This window comes from Haliaeetus albicilla, chromosome 28, assembly GCF_947461875.1.
Source record: "Haliaeetus albicilla chromosome 28, bHalAlb1.1, whole genome shotgun sequence".
NCBI lineage: Eukaryota > Metazoa > Chordata > Aves > Accipitriformes > Accipitridae > Haliaeetus > Haliaeetus albicilla.
Window position 1 is genome coordinate 1899487 of NC_091510.1, and position 20094 is coordinate 1919580.

Here is a 20094-nt window from a genome sequence, read left to right on the forward strand (position 1 = left end):
CGTTGTATGTTTTTTTAAGATTAAACTTACATTTTTATTTCCCGCTTTCAGCTGTCCCCACTATTGTTACTTCCTATAACCTATAACTGACAAAAACACACCAAACATAGACAAAACATCAATCAATAGCTCTGATAATCAACAGATTGATATCCATGCAAGCATGACCTGATGCTATTAATACCAGCTTCACAACATCATGGCATATCACATGAGAAATGGAACTGAAAAGGGTGTCAAGGCAAATTTGTTACCTGGCTGATGGGTTTTTGCTTTTCCACCAGTGACTGCCGAAATACTAGATCCAGAAGATGAGGCTTCCATTTTTATTGACCTTCTGACTTGTGGGAGTGAAGGATGCCCAACCACAGGCGGACGCTGTGACACTGGGTAGCTTGCTGCAGTTCTCCTCTGACAGATTGGCGCACGCTTTTCAGCCCCATGAATAGATAAACTTATACCTGACAGGAATAAGAATTAGTACCATTAGATACAAGAGACCAGCATGGAATAACTAAAATATAAAAACTACCATGGTTTAAAATGGAGCTGTAACAGCCTTCTTGAAGAAAAAAAAAAGAAAACTATAAAATCATGAAGTTTCTATGAAAATGAAAAATGTGAACGTCTTTGCTGCTGTGCTGCAGACATCAGAGTCAGCCACACTAATAGATATTTAAATTAATACACAGTCATGGTTTACTGCATTACTGGCCTGCAGGAGGAATTATCTTCCATTCCTTCAAAAAACACACACAGCTTACACAGGACGATATTAATGAGGTAACTACCACAGACTTTATTAAATGACAGTTTTCTGATTGATGGACTAGAACTTTGCAATAATAGTTTCTTTTCTTCTGAGCATTCACAAGTGTTAGGAAGTCTCATCACATGGAAAAGATGCTACATGTCAGGTAGTAACTAGCTTTTAAGGAAAAAATAAAAGTCTATTCTGAGATAAACAGTAAGGCTACAAGCAACAATAACATGACCTTAAGCTTGAAAAAACAATTCCACTTTCACCAGTCCTGTGAAACATTACCTACAACACTGGAAATTGTCTTTCACACCAAACATTCTCAAATTTGTCACATAGCCAATTTTTAAATAGAAATTGTGATGAAAAACAGGCTTTACTTTTCCAAAGAGAAAACCAAAGTTGAAATTTCCTATGCATCTATTGTACAGTCTTGGAAAGAAATACTATCTTACAGTAAAAAAAATGCTGATTCTGACTTCCTCATGTTCACATTGATGCAATTGCTCCAACTCAATTTGAATTACTCTCAGCATACTTTGGTGAAAACCTTTAGACAATCCCTTTCAGGCAACAAAGCTGAATGATAATTCTATGCTACTGTTTTATGCTTAATTTAATTGTGACTCCTACCGCTTTTATCAGCAACCGCTCTTTGTTTTAAAAAACAAATGTTTTTTAAACCCTAACCAGATATAAATGGGCAAACTGAGAAGCAGATAGAAAAGCAGACCCTGAAAACTGCAAATGTGGATATCGTAAGCACATTGTAAGTTGCAGTCACTCAAAATCATTGGATATCACTGATCAGATTGCTCATGTTTGTGAAAGGGGTCCCTCACTGAAACAGCCAAGAAAGCCTTAATGACTCCGCTCTTCCAGATCCACTGAAAGTCAAAGTATCTGAACCTCCAGGTCACAGAAGAGGTTCATGAATCTCTGAAATCTTAATACGCTTCGATCCATGACGTACTACCAAGGAGAAGAGAGTCGCCACTTCTGTAGGCAAATTGTGAGAAGAGTGGGGTTGCGCACATGAGGAAAGGCCGTGCGAATGGCTCTCCTTTCAGATGGCTCTGCGCCTTCAGAATCGAAGCTGCCTGGCTTTGCTGCACTTCACTGGAGCTGAGCTCCTGCCAGAAAGTGTGAAGGGACGAGGACTCTCCTGCAGCCACTGCTCACACACCTCCCGGGGACAGGGCTCACGTAACTGCCAGCCGTTTGCAAGGACTGTTGAAATCGCGTCTTCTTTAGCGCAGACAGCAAATCCCAGTCACCTTATTCAGTTGATTCATCTTGGGAAAGCAGCGTAGGTCATCCATGTGAGCAGAATGACAACGAGCATGCCTGGACAACACATTTCTTTGACAACATTTGCCATATAGCTAAGCCATAAGGGCCTTCCAACAGTGAGAAGCTAAGCCCCAGCTGTAAAATGGCTCTTTACTTCTCGTGCAGTCACTAGAACCTTGCGATGCTCAAAATATTGTGCAATTATCCCCAAGGTATTAAAAAAATTAATCACAACTGTTTCCTTTTAGCATCACCACTGGTTGTCGTATCATTTAAACCCAGCATCCCTCTGAAGCTTACAATGGAGTCAGTAAGTTATTCTACCAACGCTAAACAGGAACCTGGCATGGGCACTTACCAGCTGGATCGCAGTAAGGCTGTGCTTTCATTTGGTGATGAAATGAGTGATCTATTTTAGGAACTGGTTCCAAACATAAACTGACTGCTACATTTCTCTGAGGTTCAAGTAAATTGCTTCTTCGCGTTCTGAAAACAGTCTATAAACTCTTGCGCAGCTGTGACTCAGCTTCCTAAACTATTTGTGCAGCACTTTTTTCAGACTTCCATACTTCTTTTCCAGCACTTTCATAGTGCAGCCAGATCATTATTCCTAAGAATTGAAAAATTTGCAGATTGAACACATCCAAAATTATGATCAATCAACAATCTGATTCTGTTTATACACAACCTTTTGTTTCTTCCACTAAAGAGAGGTGCTATAAAATTATAACACCAAACTACATGAGGAAGAATGTGCCTACATTATTGGAAATTGTACAGATTATTCTTTGGACATATTTAAAATTTAAAAGTGCTCAAAACCTACCATAGTTTGCACCAAAGGTGTGTCACCAATATATTCAATATATTTGTGAATTCTTCACCCCATTCTCCTTGCCACTGCAGTTCTGTTCTTCACATAAGACATTCTTTTGACTAGGAGAGTGAATCTCCATTATGCAAGAGACAAGTGTCCTTATTTAATTACCATTTCAGATTTTTCCAGAGAAAGACCAGATCTTGCTTTTCTATGTACGTTTCTTTTGTTAAACTAGAAGTCTGCAAAAACGTAATACAATAATATTGCAGTAAGCTGCGGTGCTACTTTGTTTTCATGTGGGTGAAAGTCCTTTTAAAAGAGGTATCAGCAGTTGAAAATACATCCCCAGATAACATGCAGAAAAGCAGAGACAAAGGGAGAGGTAATCAGAAGTAGAAAAGCTATTACGAATAGCACATGTAGCTTATGGGAGGTGAAAACCTGGTGAACTATTGGTGCTAAGCAGACTCTAGAGTAAACTCTCCCTATTCTTCCTGCAAATAGCCGACGCCGCTGATGAATCCTGGGATTTGTGGGTTAGAGATGTGAGAAAACAGCGCAGAGATCTCCTGAAGAGTAGATGTTAAAGTTGACATCAATTACTTTTTGCAGCATGACAATACCCATGCAAGACATCTAGAAAAAAAAAAGACAAGTTCTCCAGCAGTACGCTGCAGACCAGGTCTTCAATTAACGATGTTCGGTGGAGCCTTTCTCCTGTCTCTGGGCTTGGCCATATAGCTGCTGACACCAAAATCCCAGCACCATCGCGTGCCTGGCTCCGTAGCCTCTGACTGTACCTGGCCCTGCAGCATGGTCATTTTTAAGTGAGCTTGGCAGCCTCCATACCTGGGTACAAGCACACTGGCATGTTCTGACAGCAGTATAGGTACTACAAAAAACCAGGAGTTTCTCCTGCCTCTCCCTCTGGCTTAAGATAATGCATCACGAGCACCATTTCGACCCAGGGCTGCAGTGCAAATGCAAGTGAAAGACTTAAATACCAGCCAGTAGCCACAGCCGACTGTTCACTTTGGAGGACTGGCTTCTGGACAGGGCTCAGTCCCCTGCACCTGGCTGACTGCAAACCACGTATTTAAGAGTGGGAACTAAAAGTTTAGTGTTTTGAAGCTGGACAAGATTTGAGCCTTCAAGTATTATACGTATCACTCGGCTCTTCTCCTTTCCTGCATGCAGCAAAAATCCTTCTCTGTACTTTCAAATCTTCAGATGCCTTTCTCTTCCTTACCTATATTTCTATCTTTTTTTCCTTATACAAGCTTCTTGCCTCCATGAGGAGCTGCTCTTCTTGTTGCCCTTTTGTTCTCCTCTGATGCCTCTGTTTGAGCTTGCAGGTTCATGTAGGAGAAACACCTTCACTCCCTTCCTACCAACACATCTCAGCTCTGCAGTTTGCCAGCAGGGAAGAGCAGCCTCTATCCTGCTTCTAGCTAACTTTTATTGCTCCCAGCTATGTCTTTTCATTATAATTTTTTTCCAAAGCAACATTTCTCTTAGATTGAGCATATTTTGCCTCTTATAAAGCAGTAGTATGCTTATGACACTAAAGAATTTATAATGTTCCAGATAAAACCTGCATATGAGAACATTAAAAGTGGAGTATTAAAGTACTTTCAAGTCAGGAAGCAATAAAATCAAACATAAAGAAGAAAAAGGAGGGAGAAATTACTAAAAGTAGAACACACTACAGTGTGCCTTCCTGCAAAGTTTTATGTGAGGGTGATATTTGGTTTGTTGACTTGTCAGATGCCGGAGTGATGAACGACCACTTCCTACGCTACTCAGAAGTCACTCTGCCGAGGCATCTGTCGGGGCAACTGCTTTGGTCACATCTTAGCCCTGGCTAGCAAGTGTTGTGCACCACACACCTCCGCATGGAGCAACACCTGCGCCCAGCAGACCTCATCCAGCACGCCTGCGCTATTCCACTGAGCATAGCGCAGCGGCTCTGGTACTGGTGGAGATGGCTCTCGCACCAGAACTGGTGTCAGCAAGGCACTGTATCCAAATTATTCTGTGCCAGGACTGAGACACATCTCCACCTGGGGAGGCATCGCCTGTAGCGACTGTCAGGTTTGGGTCAGCCCCAGTTCTCTCCTACCCTGTACCGCTTTGGGGTACAAGCAGATATTTATAAGCTCTTTCCTGATGTGTCTGTCTCTAGCCAGAGATAGTATGAACATGAATAAGCAACAGTAACGCAATGCAGAGTTACAAAGCTGTATAAACAATCCATTAGCTAACAGTGCTTAATTAGCCTCAAGTGCCCCGACCCGCTTTGTAGACCTTCTCTGGGATAACAAACTGCTGCTGGCAGGTGCAATAAGACCTTTCAGTTTGGTATCATCGGAGTGTCAGCGCTCATGCTGGAGGCAAATTACTCCAGTTATTTCTCTCTTTTATGTGGGTCTTTTATTCTGTTTCAGCCCCATGTGGAGGACTTAGGAGCAGACTGAGGTAGACACTTTCTTCAAAGCCCTTTTCAGAGCAGAGCAAGCGCAGAGGACCACACAGCAAGAAGTGAGGAAGAAAATCTCAGCTGCAGTGTCATATAGGGCCACAAGAAGTAAAGCAGCTCTGGAAAGCCTGCAGTCATCAAGGCACAGCTAAGCAAGGTCATAAGGAAGCACTTTGGAAGCGTGGGCAGAGAGCAGAAAATGAGCCTTTAAGGTGCAGTATATAAATGGGCAAATTACATATTTAGTTCCTTTCAACTTTTACACCCATGAAAGGAGAAAGTGAGCTATTTGTCCACCTTAAAAAGCTAAGCACCCTTTCTGCACCTTGTGCAAATTACCACATTTCCCATTAAAGTCAATGATGCTCTGCAGACAGCTTCAGCTTTGTCACCTTTTGAAGCTAGCCTTGATAAGGGGGAGCTCAGAAATGGCAAGCAGCATAAAAGGTTTCTCGTGCAAATCCAGTTTCATCTGAGACTCAGCAGAGAAACAGCTATGCTTGATGCCATGATGGACTCTTCTGCTTGCTCTGAATCCCAGGTGGAAATGAATGAGCATGAGAGAAAAATTCACCTGCTGCCCTCTGTACACATGCCTGAAAGCACAGTCTACAGGCAGCTCCCTTTTTTCCCCACTCTGTGCCCTACTTAGATAACAAATACATCCAGAAAAGCATGGCTATCTTTCTCTACACCTTGGGGAAAAAATGTTACAACAGCATTAGGATTCCCACATTAGATTAAATCATTTTTCAGAAGTTTAAATATCACATGTCTAACACAGCATCAAGTCCCTTGCCATTGGTAACAAATTATTCATGAAATCATATCTAAGCCCAGATTATGCTTCAAGTATAGCTTGGAAAATGTTGAAACACTTCTGACTACATCAGATGTAAAAAACCCCCACAACGGCAAACCTTTAAATAAGCAAACAGAAAAGCTACTAGTTACAGAACTTCCCTCGAACTGGGCTGGCTGGAGAGAAAGACTAATGCTGTGCATCTTGACAAGTTACATGTGTTCAGTTTTCTGAGGCTTTGCACAGTCGTCCCCCCTCCCTTTCAAACATTGGAGAGATGACAAGATTTTCAAGACCCATAGTAGTTTCAGAAACTGTTCCCTAAATGTTATTTTTTTCCCATTTTCTTTCAAAATTTTGTTCAGCTGGCTTCTGAATTTACATGAATTTTTAGCATACGTAATTTTCCATGGAAAGAAACCACAGAGCTTAAATATACAGCCTGTAAAGGAATAGCTCTTTTTCTTTGAAACATGTCATCCCAAAGTTTTGTATTGAAAGAGATCAAGAACGACCACTTCCCTTTACTTCTCTATTCTACTAATGATATTACAGAGCTCTATCATATCCCCTCTTTGTTATTTCTATTCCCAATCTAAGGAGACCTGGTTTACACTGCTGCTTCTCACCCATAAGCTCTTGTATACCTCCAGTCATCCCTGGTCACTGCTTCTCTGTTTCTTTCCTTTTTCAAGAGATGCAGACTTGAAATGCACATTAAGAAAGATTCAAGAAGTAGCACCAGAAATGCCCATGATGTTCAGGCTGTGCTTTCAACAAGAATTTACACAGTGACACAATGATGTTTCTGGTTTTGTTCTTTCCCTTGTAATTTCATTTGCCCCAAGATACTTGTAGACAGGCTCTGCCTCCCTGTCGCATTTGCCAGCTCTTCAGGCAATTTTCCAGTGAATCACCCTCCTAACCCACCTGCTTGAGGTCCTTAGGTCAAGCAAAGGCTGCAGGAAACAACACCGCATTCTTTCTCTCATTTGTATGTTGCATCTTTTTCCACTTCAGTTGCTTTCTAGGTCTCTTGTTTATCACTTCTGCAAGAGCATCACTGCACAGCCCTTTTGTATCAGCAAAACAAATCTTCACAAAGGTGTATTACTTGTCATTGTTTGGGTTTTGGGGTTTTTTTCCCAGTTACCCTCCTTCAACAGGAGGAGGGTAGCATCCTCCTGTGCCTGCCAGTCACTGGTGGTGGTAGGATCTGCGTTCTGAACTGCGATCAGAGGCACGTCTGAACTAGAACCAGGACTCCATGAAGAAGGGGCCTGCGTACACCCGCTGGGTTTATGCAGCTTTTTCTGCACCGATTTAGAAACAAACAGTTAAAGAGCTGCAGACTCCAGAGGAACATAGGTTTACACTTGCAAATGGGCTTTAGGCCAGAAGAGCTTATTCTCCCCTATGAAAGTGGCTACATTACCTGTGGTATAACTGCATCGAGCCAGTGTTAATTTAAGTCTGTCAAAGTCCTAATGAATAAAAAGATCATGTTTACCTTAGGCCTACCATCAATGGCTTGTTTTTATAGCCCCGAAGGTGGTTTATTAAATTACAACAAGCTAGCATTCAACAGTGATTACCCAGCATGACTGAAACGCTCCCGTAGTGCTCACAGAGATGCAAGGTAACAACCTGAAGTCATGAAATGTCACGGAGAGAGTCCTGCTTTAGTGGTCTACACGACAATCTGAAAAACCACTTGTCTTCCTTAGGCATGAATGAAGAGAAAAGCTTGACTAAGTGAATATAAAGGTCTTTTTGGTTGCTGTTGACTTACCAGTGATTGTCGTGGGCATGTTGCAGGACCGTGGTGCTGGACGCAAGGTGCTGCCTATGCAAGTCATATGAGCCCAGGAGAATAAATGGAACTTTTTCCCCACGATGCCTAATTTGATTGATTTTTAAAGTCTTGCATTTTTACTTCTGACTAACAATTCATTATTTAGTTCCTCTCTACAAAAAGAAAACACGCTGTATAGTGCATATATGGTGCTATATTTTCCAAGTTACTGGGATAAGTGCCTAACAATTGTGTGTAAAATATGACCCCCTTCAGCTTGCCCAGCAAGCTGCAATCAGTGTTGTCACCATCCCAGCTGACTGAATTCTTACTGGGGTTGCCTGCATTTTTGTTATTGTGTTTATTACTATTCTCTTTTTGTTTGTTTTAGTATCTACTTTGGTTTACTTTATTGTTACAACTGGACTTTTAATAGTGTTAGAACCACAGGCATTCTGAAGAGCAACTGGGGGCGGGAGGGGCGGAGGGGGAATGGATTAAAAAAAAGTTCCTTTGTTTGACCCAGTATGATAATACCAGTAAGAAAGAATACCATGTCCTGAAATCTGATAGACACAATGGAAATCAAAAACTGAGGCTGATAAACATTTTCAGTAGAAAGTTTCCCTATCAAAAAATTGTCAATTTGTTAAGAAAAGAAATTGTCCCAAGGTCAAGAAGTCAAGTTGCTGTCAAAAATTTTGTTTAGAAAATAAATCTGACCTTATCTGGACTGGAATATCCTGTCTTTTTATTTTGTAATGACCTGACACTTTGAAAAATGTAATCTAACATACCAAATAGAATACAAATTATCAATTAGAAAACCAGTTGCCTCTGAGTAAGCCAAAAACCAACTATCATTTCAATTACTGAAACACCATCTGTAATACCAATCATCAATTAATGTTACTGTAATATACAAATAGTAAGAAATAATTCAAAACATAAGAAGCCAGAAAGCAAAACACATCAAAATAATAAAGTGAAATACAGTGAAAACAAGAAGTCCAACAAAGGTGAAATACTTCAACTGTCCAGAAGTGAATTCCAATAGAAATATTTTAAGCATTATGTTGAAAAGTGACTTCAGAAAGTGCTCAAAAGACATTCAAAGGGGGAAAAAGATTGCAAGAATATTAGAATTTCTGTGGATTAGATATTCTGGCTTTTCACTCACCGTCTCTATAAGCAAGTGGAACAGACTTGCACTAGAATGAATGTAGGTTCATACAAAACCCCAATAGATTCATGTCTCAGTTTCTGTCACAATAAATAACATCATATCAACACTTCTTTCTTTGAGGCAAAATCTACTTCTTAAAAAAAAATTGGAAGATTGGATTTATCTTCTCAAGTGGCACTTACTGATTTGGAAACTATGCAGTAACTCTCAACTTATTCATTTTACTATATACGCACAGCATTTACTGGCCAAAAATAGACTCAGAACACCAAGATGATTTAAAACTTACTTTCACTTGTGTTAAGCACTGCATTCAAAACTGTTTTCTTTCTCAACAACTAGCTATTACTCTGATTTCCAAAATCAAGAGCATTCTCATTAAACCTGTCTGCACTAATTTTGAGCCTTTTGCCTATACAGCCTACAGTAAAAGGTAACTACACACACAGCAGTGATATGTAGTACAAACATCAGGGCAAACCGCAATGCCCCGTAAAACAAAGCACAGAGTCAAGTCCCAGATGCTTTTTACTGGCCGAAGAATGAAGCAAAGCACTAACAGATATATTTTGAGTGTAGGTAGATATAAAAGCAGAGAATTTTTTTTTTTTTTTTTTTTTACATCTTAATGTGCTGCCTGAATGTCAACTGCTACATTTCAAATACCACAAGTCTCATTTTATCTCATTTAATCAGATATTCTCTACAATGCAGAACAGTGCAATCAATCTGAGACATCATCTGTGAAACAGGAAAAAACCCAGGAGACTTCACAGATGGGAAAAAAAGATAGCTCAGGATACGTCTGAATGTGTCTGCCTCCACGGCGCAGACAGTAATGATTTTCAGCACAGCAACGAGGCTTAATTTAACTTTTTTTGCGTCCCGTGTCAGGGGACTGGCTCACCATCGGTACTCTCACTGCTCCGGTGCCGGACCAGCCCCGGCCGCTCTCTCCGGGGAACCCGCGAGCCGCGGGTCGAACACACGCCCCCGCCTTCGCACAGCCTGTGCCCCAGCTACCGGGTCTTTTACAGGCTTGGTGTCAAAACGCTCTCTGCCTGCAGATAGTTTTATTAACCATCAATTGGCTTTTACTCTGATGATAATTTTAATTAGAGCCTGTGTAGTCAATGTCTTCAGGGGCACGGGCTAAGACAACAAAAGTTACTCCTTCTCCCCCTGCCCCTAAATGGGAAAAATCATCTTACATCCCATACTGCAGCAGAGCGTATTACTTGAATAAAATACTTTTAAAGTAAACATGCATCTGGACAGATGCGTGTCTGACTAAACAGGTCATACACGCTGGGTCAAGGCCAATGCCTTAAGAGGGTTTTGCCCTCCGAAACCGCTGTCCATTGCGGACACGCAGGCTGTTCCTACAACCCGGGACCCACGGGGACGTCCCAGGTCCCAGCAGCTCGCACATCCAGGGTCTGATGCTGGAGCCCAGGAGCCTCCCACCCCGTCCTGGGGAAGGGGCTGGAAGGACACACTGTGGTTCGCTCTAGCGGAGCCTGGACGAGCATTGCTCCGCAAGGAAGAAGCACCAGCCTCCGCAGCCTCGCCTGGTAAAACACCGAAACCTGGCGTCTGCCTCTTCTATGGAAAAGACATGTTAACGAGGGCCAGTTGTATCAGAAATTGAGGCACGTGTACTACTCGTCTTTCTTTTGCGCATCGTTAATTTCCAGCACACTCTCTCTTGGCAAGTGATGCTTTTGGTTGTAATAAAGCCTATGGTGCCAAGCTTTCTAAATGGTCATAAAGTGAGGGCGATCCCCAGAGGGGATGGCAGCTGCAGTGTGCAGCAGATGCCAGTGAAAATCTGTGTTCATCTGCCACCTCATCTTTCTGGCGAGAGTCCAGGCAATTAACAAGATGCTATTGAAAAGAATATGTAAACCTGCCATGTTCGTACATACGTTCCTCTTAGGGATCCAAATGATTGTTCTCAATTTATGCTGATCTGGATTGAACAAAGCACAGGTCTTGCCTGTTTCACTTCTGAGCTAGATTGTATTTCTGATGGAAGACCAACAAACTCTGAAAACCAACAATAAACACGTAAGGATTGCCTGAATTTGGCAGATCAGTACATAGAGGTGGAAAGAAGCGCTCTACTGATCGATACCATTTTATTTTCTTAGGCTCTATAGCAGAATCAGAAGAAATGGTAGGAGGCTGTAAAAATGTTGTAACTACATTGTAGGATGGGAGGTCTATAACATACGAATTTGTTTTTGTAGAAGGCAGTCCATGCTCTAACTCATTTACAGAAAAACAGCCTTGTGCAAGGGCAAGGCCCACCATTCTTTCCTGTGTAAAGAATTCTGATACATTAGCAATTGAGAAAAACACGTGAAGTGTGCAAGACAGACTTTAAGCTACGTTTTATGCTCTACATAAAACTCTGGATGTTGGTTGGATGTTCCTAAAGGTTAAGAGGAGACACAGAAGACATACAAATTTTCTGAATCCACCTAAACCAGCTTGATTATAGAAAGAACCTATAAAAAGAAATATGTGCCTAAATTTAGCTCCTGTGGCTGACGTCTTCTCAATGAAAGGACGTTCACAAATCCTCTTTCATAAAACTTCTCCTTTCTTCACTCGCACCTCTGACACTCAGCATCCCATTACTGTTCATTTATTCTCAAAATCATGAACAGAAAGTAAGAAAAAAAATTTAAAATAATGAAACATATGTAACAAATACTGCAAATATTTGTAAATTGTATTTGTAAGTATTGCAAATATATTGAAAGTTGTATTTGTAAGAATATTCCAGTCTGAAAATGATGCTGAATTTGTTCTGAATATCACAGGAGATTTAAGGATTCAAAACAACCGGATAATTAAGGAAGAGAGACCGTTTCTCTTCACAGGTACCGTTTTGCCCAGAGTCAAGAACATGCAGTTCAACAGATGTGTAGAACGCTATCTTCTCAAACAATTCCTAAACTGAAATTTCATCACCAAAACTACCTATAAAATCCTGAAACTTGTTAGTAGTGATTCTGAAGAAAGCTTAACATGTCATTAACTGGGACTGCCTTTGAGCACACATCTGAACAACTAAAGAGGGTTGTGTACTCAGCTCCTGTGATGGTTTACCATCCACAAAGAGAAAACTCAAATACAGGAGCAGCAGTGTATTGAGAAACAAAGAGAATAGTAAAGTCCATTAGTAGGGCACTTAAACCTAAAAATACTGATGGGCAGCCTAGTCAATGAAAAAAAAAAAAAGAAAAAAACCAAACAAAAAATAACATTGAAGCCTTCTGAAAGCAAAATCCTTTTTTGTTTAAAAAACAAAACCAAACAAAAATCCCAACAACATAAAAATAACCAACCCAGCCACCTACCTCATTCCTTCCCTGGGTGAATGCCTGGTTAGACATAACTACATAAAGCTGTCTTTTATACTCCCTGAAAAAAAGAGCAATGTGTGCCTCTTCACATTGGATCTAAGCCTCAGAATCAAAATGGCACCGAAAATCATGCGTCCCACTGGACTCATCTCTTCCTTCTAATCCTTTATGAAGGCAAGCCTAAATCCTGAAAAGGCTAGGTTTAGAGATAATGTTCTTGCTAAATTTCTATAAGGAGTTAACCACTAACCAGAAACATTTTTCTTCATTTACAAAGCAATATGAGCCTGCTTACGAAAGGCTATTAATGGATCACAGCAGTCATAATTACAATTGCATGAACAGCAATCTGGAAATAGAATTCCAAAGATGATTTTAATGCCTCAATCAATAAAGCATATTATGTGCCTAGGAGTGAAAGAAGAAGATGAGTTAGAATTGGAGTGGATGAAGGTTTGTGAGAAAATGAACATTAGATAAGAATATAATCTGTTAGAGAGTATTTCCTCTCAATTCCTGATAATGATTATGACGTTTTCAGTCTCCTTATGTGACATCTCTCCTTGTTGAAAATCAGGCATGGTCTTCATTTTATGGCTACTGACAATACCTACTTCAGTGATCAAGCCATGGCAAGGAAATGATTGTTAAACTCTCTCCCTTTTTCATAAACTGCTGGGTTTTGGGTTTGCTCCTGCCTTTGCAGCTGTCAAACTTATTCCTCTCATAATGCATTTTTCAATTATGGGTCCCCACCTGTACTTTTAAAAAGTAAATCTAAACCAATCAAGATAAAGAAAATTTCATCACCAACAATATTGAGCCTTTCTTTATTTTTCTTCTCAGCTTTTCCAGTTAACAATTAGTTTTCTAAGTAAATACATCAGAACCTAAATATTAGACCAAATACAAAGATGATTTCTAAGAATTCATAAGTCCTAAAAATTGCTGTCTGAATGTGCTTGAAATACTTGATACTCTCATCAGTTCCATAATGGCTTTTTTGTAGTTACTATTTAATGGTATATGGTCAAAAGAAGTGTGACCACCAGGTTGAGGGAGGTGATTCTCCCCCTCTTCTCCACTCTGGTGAGACCCCACCTGCAGTACTGCCTTCAGCTCTGGGGACCCCAAGGTAAGAAGGACATGGGCCTGTTGGAGCAGGTCCAGAGGAGGACCATGAAGGTGATCAGGGGGCTGGAGCACCTCTCCTGTGAGGACAGGCTGACAGAGTTGGGGTTGTTCAGCCTGGAGAAGAGAAAGCTTCGGGGAGACCTTATAGTGGCCTTCCAGTACCTAAAGGGGGCTTATAAGAAAGACAGAGGAAGACTTCTTACCAGGGTCTGCAGTGACAGGATGAGGGGCAATGGTTTGAAACTGCAAGAGGGTAGATTTAGATTAGATATAAGAAGAAATTCTTTATGATATGGGTGGAGAGGCACTGAACAGGTTGCCCAGAGAAGCTGTGGCTGCCCCATCCCTGGCAGTGTTCAAGGCCAGGTTGGATGGGGCTTGGAGCAACCTGGTCTAGTGGAAGGTGTCCCTGCCCAGGGCTGGGGGGTTGGAACTAGATGATCTTTATGGTCCCTTCCAACACAAACCATTCTATGATTCTGTGAAAATGTTTTATATATTATCTTCAATTAAAAAAAAAAAAACCTCAAAGCAGTTACTTTAATCCAATCTCTCTGAATACCCGCAATTTAGAATTCAGTCATTATTCTCCCTGATGCTAAATTCACATTCAGTGAATACAAAGACCATAAATGTTCTTAATTCATGCAAAGTGATAATTCCCTGACTGCTTTCTTTCTGATTTATACAAGTGCAAGAGACTATAAATGTACAAAACAAAGTTCTTTTCTTCCTCTCTTATTGTACTATGCCACAGCTCATCTCTTCTCCTTAATTTTAAAACTACAATTGTTATTTATGATGTGTAAAGTCTACTGTTCACCCTTTCTATAGAAATGAATGTGTATTGTCTGTAAAAGCATGACAATAAAGATGCACCTTTGACAGCTGCAAAACCCAAATCCAAATTTCTCAGTAAAAAGACTATGTACTAGGTTTTGCTACATGCTGATGGACGGTATGAGAAATATTTTGACCTAGCTATAATTCCATCTATCAGAAACATCAGGGAAAGAAAACATCTGACAACTTGCATAAGGTCAATCCTTCAGCCAATTTTTCAGAAATTCAGTCATGGTAATTCACAACAGTCGCTTCTTTTTTGAAAGATTCTTGTTCAACTTGCAATAACTCGGCATGACCTGCTATCAGCTTTCTTACAGACACAATCCCATGCCTCAGTAGTATATTGTAAATGTACTGCTTGCTGAGCTGCTTGCTGACCAACCACCTTGTCAAGCTTTCAGCTGACTTTGGAATTTAAAATAAATTTCTAGACAGGACCCTGTACACATGAGAAAAAAAGCCCTTCAGATCACCCTGATCCTACCCTCCATTACAAAAGCACAAAAAGCAATCTTTTACTTACCCACATTTCATATGAAATTAAAATATCACTGCATGATGACAGAGACATCTCAAAAAACCACACACTTCAGATAACTGTTACTAACTTTACTGCTAACTTTGCCCTAAAACTTAAACTTTTCTAAAGATGTTACATAACATGAATAATTCAGTAATTGAGCTTATTTTTAACTGCATTTACTTTTAATTGAACTACTGAGGTATTGAACTTAAGGCTGTCACCTTTAAATGACTCGTTACATTAATAAAATAAATTTTAAAAAGTCTTTCCAAAACTTTCCCCTGCTTAGAGTTGCTTTATAATTTGTTTCTTGCAGATATGCACCGCACAGAGAAATACCTCTGGAGTGCTGACAGCATCACCCAGCCCTAATTCCAGCAGAACCAGCTTGCTTTCTGCAAGCTGGGGACAAGACCAGTGAAATACAAATGAACTGTGGCCTTACAGCTAAATATAACCAGGCGGTGAGCTCACGGCCGAAGCCCACCGTGCCTGCTCCAGACATGGGCACCCATGGGCAGCTCAAGACCTCGCAATTATGATCACAGATGGCATGAAAGGAGAAAAGGAAAGTCCTGCCCTCCTGGCCCCTATGTGCAGTGTGGGAACACTCCCTCCCCCCCGATACACTTTTGAATCATTATATTCAACCTCGGTAGAGCCAACTAGCATTTTTCTAGCAGAATGTTTTCCATAGTATTTTTGCAATTTGATTAAAAGCAGCTTTCTCTTGCCAGTCCATCAGCCTCCCTATCACCCTCTGAAATCTGCACAGAGACTGAGGTTGTCTGTAAGCTCCTTCTCCCAGTGTCACACCTCCTTTGGACATAGAAAGTTTCATTCTAAAATGCTCTTATTTTGGCCATTTCAGAATGAAACACCAGAGTTCTCATTTCAGGGAAAATGGCAAGATTTCATCTGATATACAATATTTTCACTGGGGAATTTCCAATGGGAAAAGAAATTCCATGTTGCTTGGATCTAATACACACAGATAATAGGATATAAAATAATCCAGCAGAGTACTGAGAGAAATCAGAGGAAAAGAGATGAGTGCTAAAGTTACATTTCACTGAACTGTAATGTATGAGGGATTTTCTTCTTTTAATGCATGAGTAACTTGTTTTTCCCCCCCTCTAGTCTGTTACCTCACTTTCTTTATTGATTTTAAAAAAGTATTTCCCAATAAGATTCTGAATATGCTTGAAAAGGCAGCCCAGAACCAAGGAAAAAGAAAAATAATGTTTTAAGTGTGAGAGAAACATTGGCAAATCGTTAACTATAAATTCACCTAGATGGTATCTAGTGATATCTTATTACAAGTATTACCACCAGGGTCTATCTAGTTCTCCAAGTCTATTTTAAGCCAGCATTACGATGAGATTAGTTAGCATGCAGCATCCTTAAAAAAAACCCATCAACAGGATCATATAACTTTTCCTTTCTGCATATAAAAGTCCCTTTAAGTGATTCTTCTAAAACCTTATATTCTTTGGGAACGTTGTTAGAAGCTGTAAAAAACTCACCTTTCTCTTAGACGAGCATGCTTCTTAAAGGCAACTTTCTATGTTTGGAAATTCACTGTAAAGGTTGCCATGGTGATTAATTTTAAAAGTGAAATTCTCCCCTTTTAAAGTTTTTTCTTTAAAGAAGAAATGCTCCGTACTAGGGCCCAGTCCTCAGCAAGGCAAATGGGAATGAAAAATCCATCTTAATCTTGAAGATTAAAGGACATAGCCTCAGTGTAACTGAAACTTCAGCAACAGAGATGTTTTCAGAAAAAATATCTGTTTTTAACTAAAAACGAAAGAAAAATACATCTGTGGGAGAAAGAATCAAGGGACAAAAGCAACATCTTCCAGTGGTCAGACTGCAGCCAGCAGGCCAGGTTATACTAGTGAAAGGAAGGAGGAAAGGTACGGAGGGACTGGTAGGGGTAGCTGGAGATCAGCAGAAAAACCAGCAGAGTCAGCTGAGATAGTGTCATCGTGTGGCAAGAGAGAGAAGAGAACTGCATCCCCAAAGAAAGAGTCTAGAAGCCAAAGGTCATTAAAGAACAGCTCTTTACCTAAGGCATCTTCAGTTTTCTTTCCATGGCTCAAGATGCAATTTCACATAGATGCCTCCATCTGTTGACTTCTCCTCTGCACAACGCTGCGCAGAGCTACATCAAACCTCGGCTTTCCACACAACTGTGTTAGCTGCCAGGGAGCAGACAAATGCACAGCTCTGTTCCTGCAGTGAGAGACGGAAAAGTACCATTTCTTCTCTAAAAAACATACAATGTTCAACATTACATCATACAACTTGTCACTGCATAAGCTGTCACTGCAGAAATAATAGCAAGTGTTGTGCCAGTTCAATACCCAGGCAATTTATGACTTCCTTATTCATATAAAGATCACAGTACTGTGAGACAGCTGCATTATTCATTACGTGTTTAATATTTTATCTCTCTAGACAGAAGTATCTGTACAAGCACAATTAAAATGTCTGACATAGACAGAGTTGATTTTAATACAATCAATCAAATTTGTTTCCCAGACCTGCTTGACCTTAAAGCTTTACAGTTTAAATGGAGAGAAGGAAAAACATGCTGAGAGTCCTGTGGTGCACTGTCTGGGTGTCACTCATTTTACCTGGAATGACTACTCAGGAAAGGCTCTTTACTTAAGCTACTACCACATCAGCCTAAGTTATATCAAATTATTTTAAGTTAAACAGACACAGTCATGATGGCAATGAAAGAAATCACCTTTTAAAAAAATGGCAGAACACACAAATAATTACTATTGCTGTTCTGTCATTACCATAAAGTTTAGTAACTTTACTAACATATGCTTTGTATTTACCCGTTAGGACTTCTAGGAGAAAAACAGTTATCTGTATGGCATCAGAGTTACAGGTACGAACGCAATGAAAGTTGGGTAAGAAATAGTCATCATCTCATTCCCCAGCCCTCAGAGCAGCAGTGCTGCTCCTAAGTTACTGGTGCCCATGTCTTTTTGCCTCCTCTCACAGGGAAGGATCACACCTATCAGCAACTCCCTGCTCCCTAAAGAAAGTCCAGTTTTGTTTCAATGTACAAAAAGACCCAGAGAACTGTATTTTGCAGCACACAGAGTTTAAGCAATGAAAAACCCATTTGCTGAGCAAGGAGAAAACTGGACTCCAATGTGCAAACAGCTAAACTAGTACAAGCAGTTCAAGGTTGTTATTTATGTCATTAACAGGTAAGTTCATTCTTTTACACACTAGTTTTTATAGAGAAAGTAAATAAATGCAATTGCAACTATTGTCTATATTCAGTCTTGAATAAGAATCTTTTTAAGAACTATGGAGACAAACCACACACCAGAAACCCAACCTTAGGACTTCCTAAATCTCCACAGAGATTGAAAGTTTCCAGTGTTCCTCTACTTTTTTGGAAATAAGGAGTCTTCAGAATTGTTTAAGGCTGTTAAGAAAACCCAGCATTTACCAGCATCAGTCCTGGGAGAGGTAGCAGGGCGGAGATTGGACATAACAAGAACAACCCCATCCCTAGTGCTATCTTCCTACTGCAGTTTTCATCAAAGAGATTTTGCTCCTAGCCCTGAAATCACATACTCAGCTTTCAGCTGAAAAAAAATAACAATACACAAACATGTTGTCAAATGGTCATTTCAGGAGTGCATATTCACACAACAGAAGCAAAACTACAGATTTAACAAGCGCAAGACTTCTAAATTCTACAAAGCTTCAGAAACAAAAAGGTTGAGATCTGTGAAAACCAGGCAGGAATTTGAAATATTAACTCCTTCAAATTGCAAGAAATGGCACCTTCTCAGAAGTTGCTTGTTAGAAAAAGCACATTGCTCCGTTTTCTTCTTGATGAAGATTGCATTTGTCCCAGGAAGCTCCAGAAGAGCTTTTCAGAGAGATCATCAGCAACCCCATGCTGCTACTACCATCATATGCTTTTAAACTCCAGACACGCACAGTACCCTTGCTGGGCTCAGAACTTGTGGAACTGAGAAAGAAATGCCAGAAGGCGGATAAAGGACTCCAGGCACTACTCAGCTTTGCTACTCATCACCAAAGACCAACTTCTGTGTTCTTGATTTATCTTCATTTAAAGATACGAATGTTCATAGCAGACCTGAAAAGCACCATATGGCACTGGAAGAGACTGAGGTGAGATGGCGAGGAGCATTATGCATTGCTGATATTCCTCTATAACCATTCTCAGTGGCTGAGAATGACCAGAGCTAAATCACTTCATGACATGTCTTGAAAGCTGAGACTAATTCGGTGTTCAGGAATAAGCTAAGCTAACTAAGAACAGTAGTGAAGCATCATTCATGTGCTTTGTACCTTTTTTCTTTCCTTTTCTCTCTGTTTCCTTTCCTTTGACTACTATTTCCCTTAGGCTATAACTTGCTTCTCATTTACTCAGCTTCAGCAAGGTGCAGAACACTGTGCTTTCTCCGTAAGTAGAGTGTTTGTGAATTGCTTTGGGATATAAGCAAGGTAGGAACTAGTCCAAATACTGGTCAATAAAAGACCTGCAAAGCCCATTACAGCCACTTTATTTGAAAGGCAACAGTGTGTCTGCAATGGGCATCAGATGATGCACAAATTCAAAATCACAACTTGCAGACAAAGCATTTGGAAGCGTTTTGGTGGTCCAGCAAGCTGCATTAGCTGGCAGTGAAGGAAAGAGAGAGATCAGGCTTTATCTGTTGGCCTGGGACTCCCACATGTCTTGGAGCTAACACTAAAAACAGCCAGAAGAAAAAGTGGAAGCTTTTTCACAGTCCCTCACGCAGCGCTGTGAACCTGTTGTGCATTGAAAGGGTAAGACCAGTGCTGACCTCTTTAAGCTTTGGCACGCAATAGAATAAGTACATTGAAAATGAATGAACATATTCTGTGTAATTATCCTCTATTTTTAATTTGTACTGGCTTTTATAAGTAATAATGCCCAGAAAGCGTTCATTTAGAACTTAACATAACTGGCACTGCTGTCTTTGAACAGGCAAAGACACATAGAGGGAATATTTGAAGATTATAAAAGCAGTTAAGTATCTGGTATCT

The 20094-nt window shown here is 40.4% G+C and overlaps 1 protein-coding gene across 6 annotated transcripts in view; it reads right to left on the reverse strand.

Annotated features, from left to right (window-relative positions):
- Positions 1 to 20094, reverse strand: part of ANO4 (anoctamin 4) — a 191255-nt gene that overhangs the window by 128621 nt on the left and 42540 nt on the right. For 5 of the 6 annotated variants that reach the window (XM_069773682.1, XM_069773681.1, XM_069773679.1 and 2 more), the window contains exon 2: positions 255 to 461. In XM_069773682.1, coding sequence (XP_069629783.1) covers positions 255 to 324 — 70 coding nt within the window. In that variant the 5' untranslated portion in view covers positions 325 to 461. Of the gene's footprint in view, positions 1 to 254; positions 462 to 17083; positions 17195 to 20094 lie in introns of those variants that run through there. The other variant, XM_069773680.1, reaches the window with a different exon arrangement.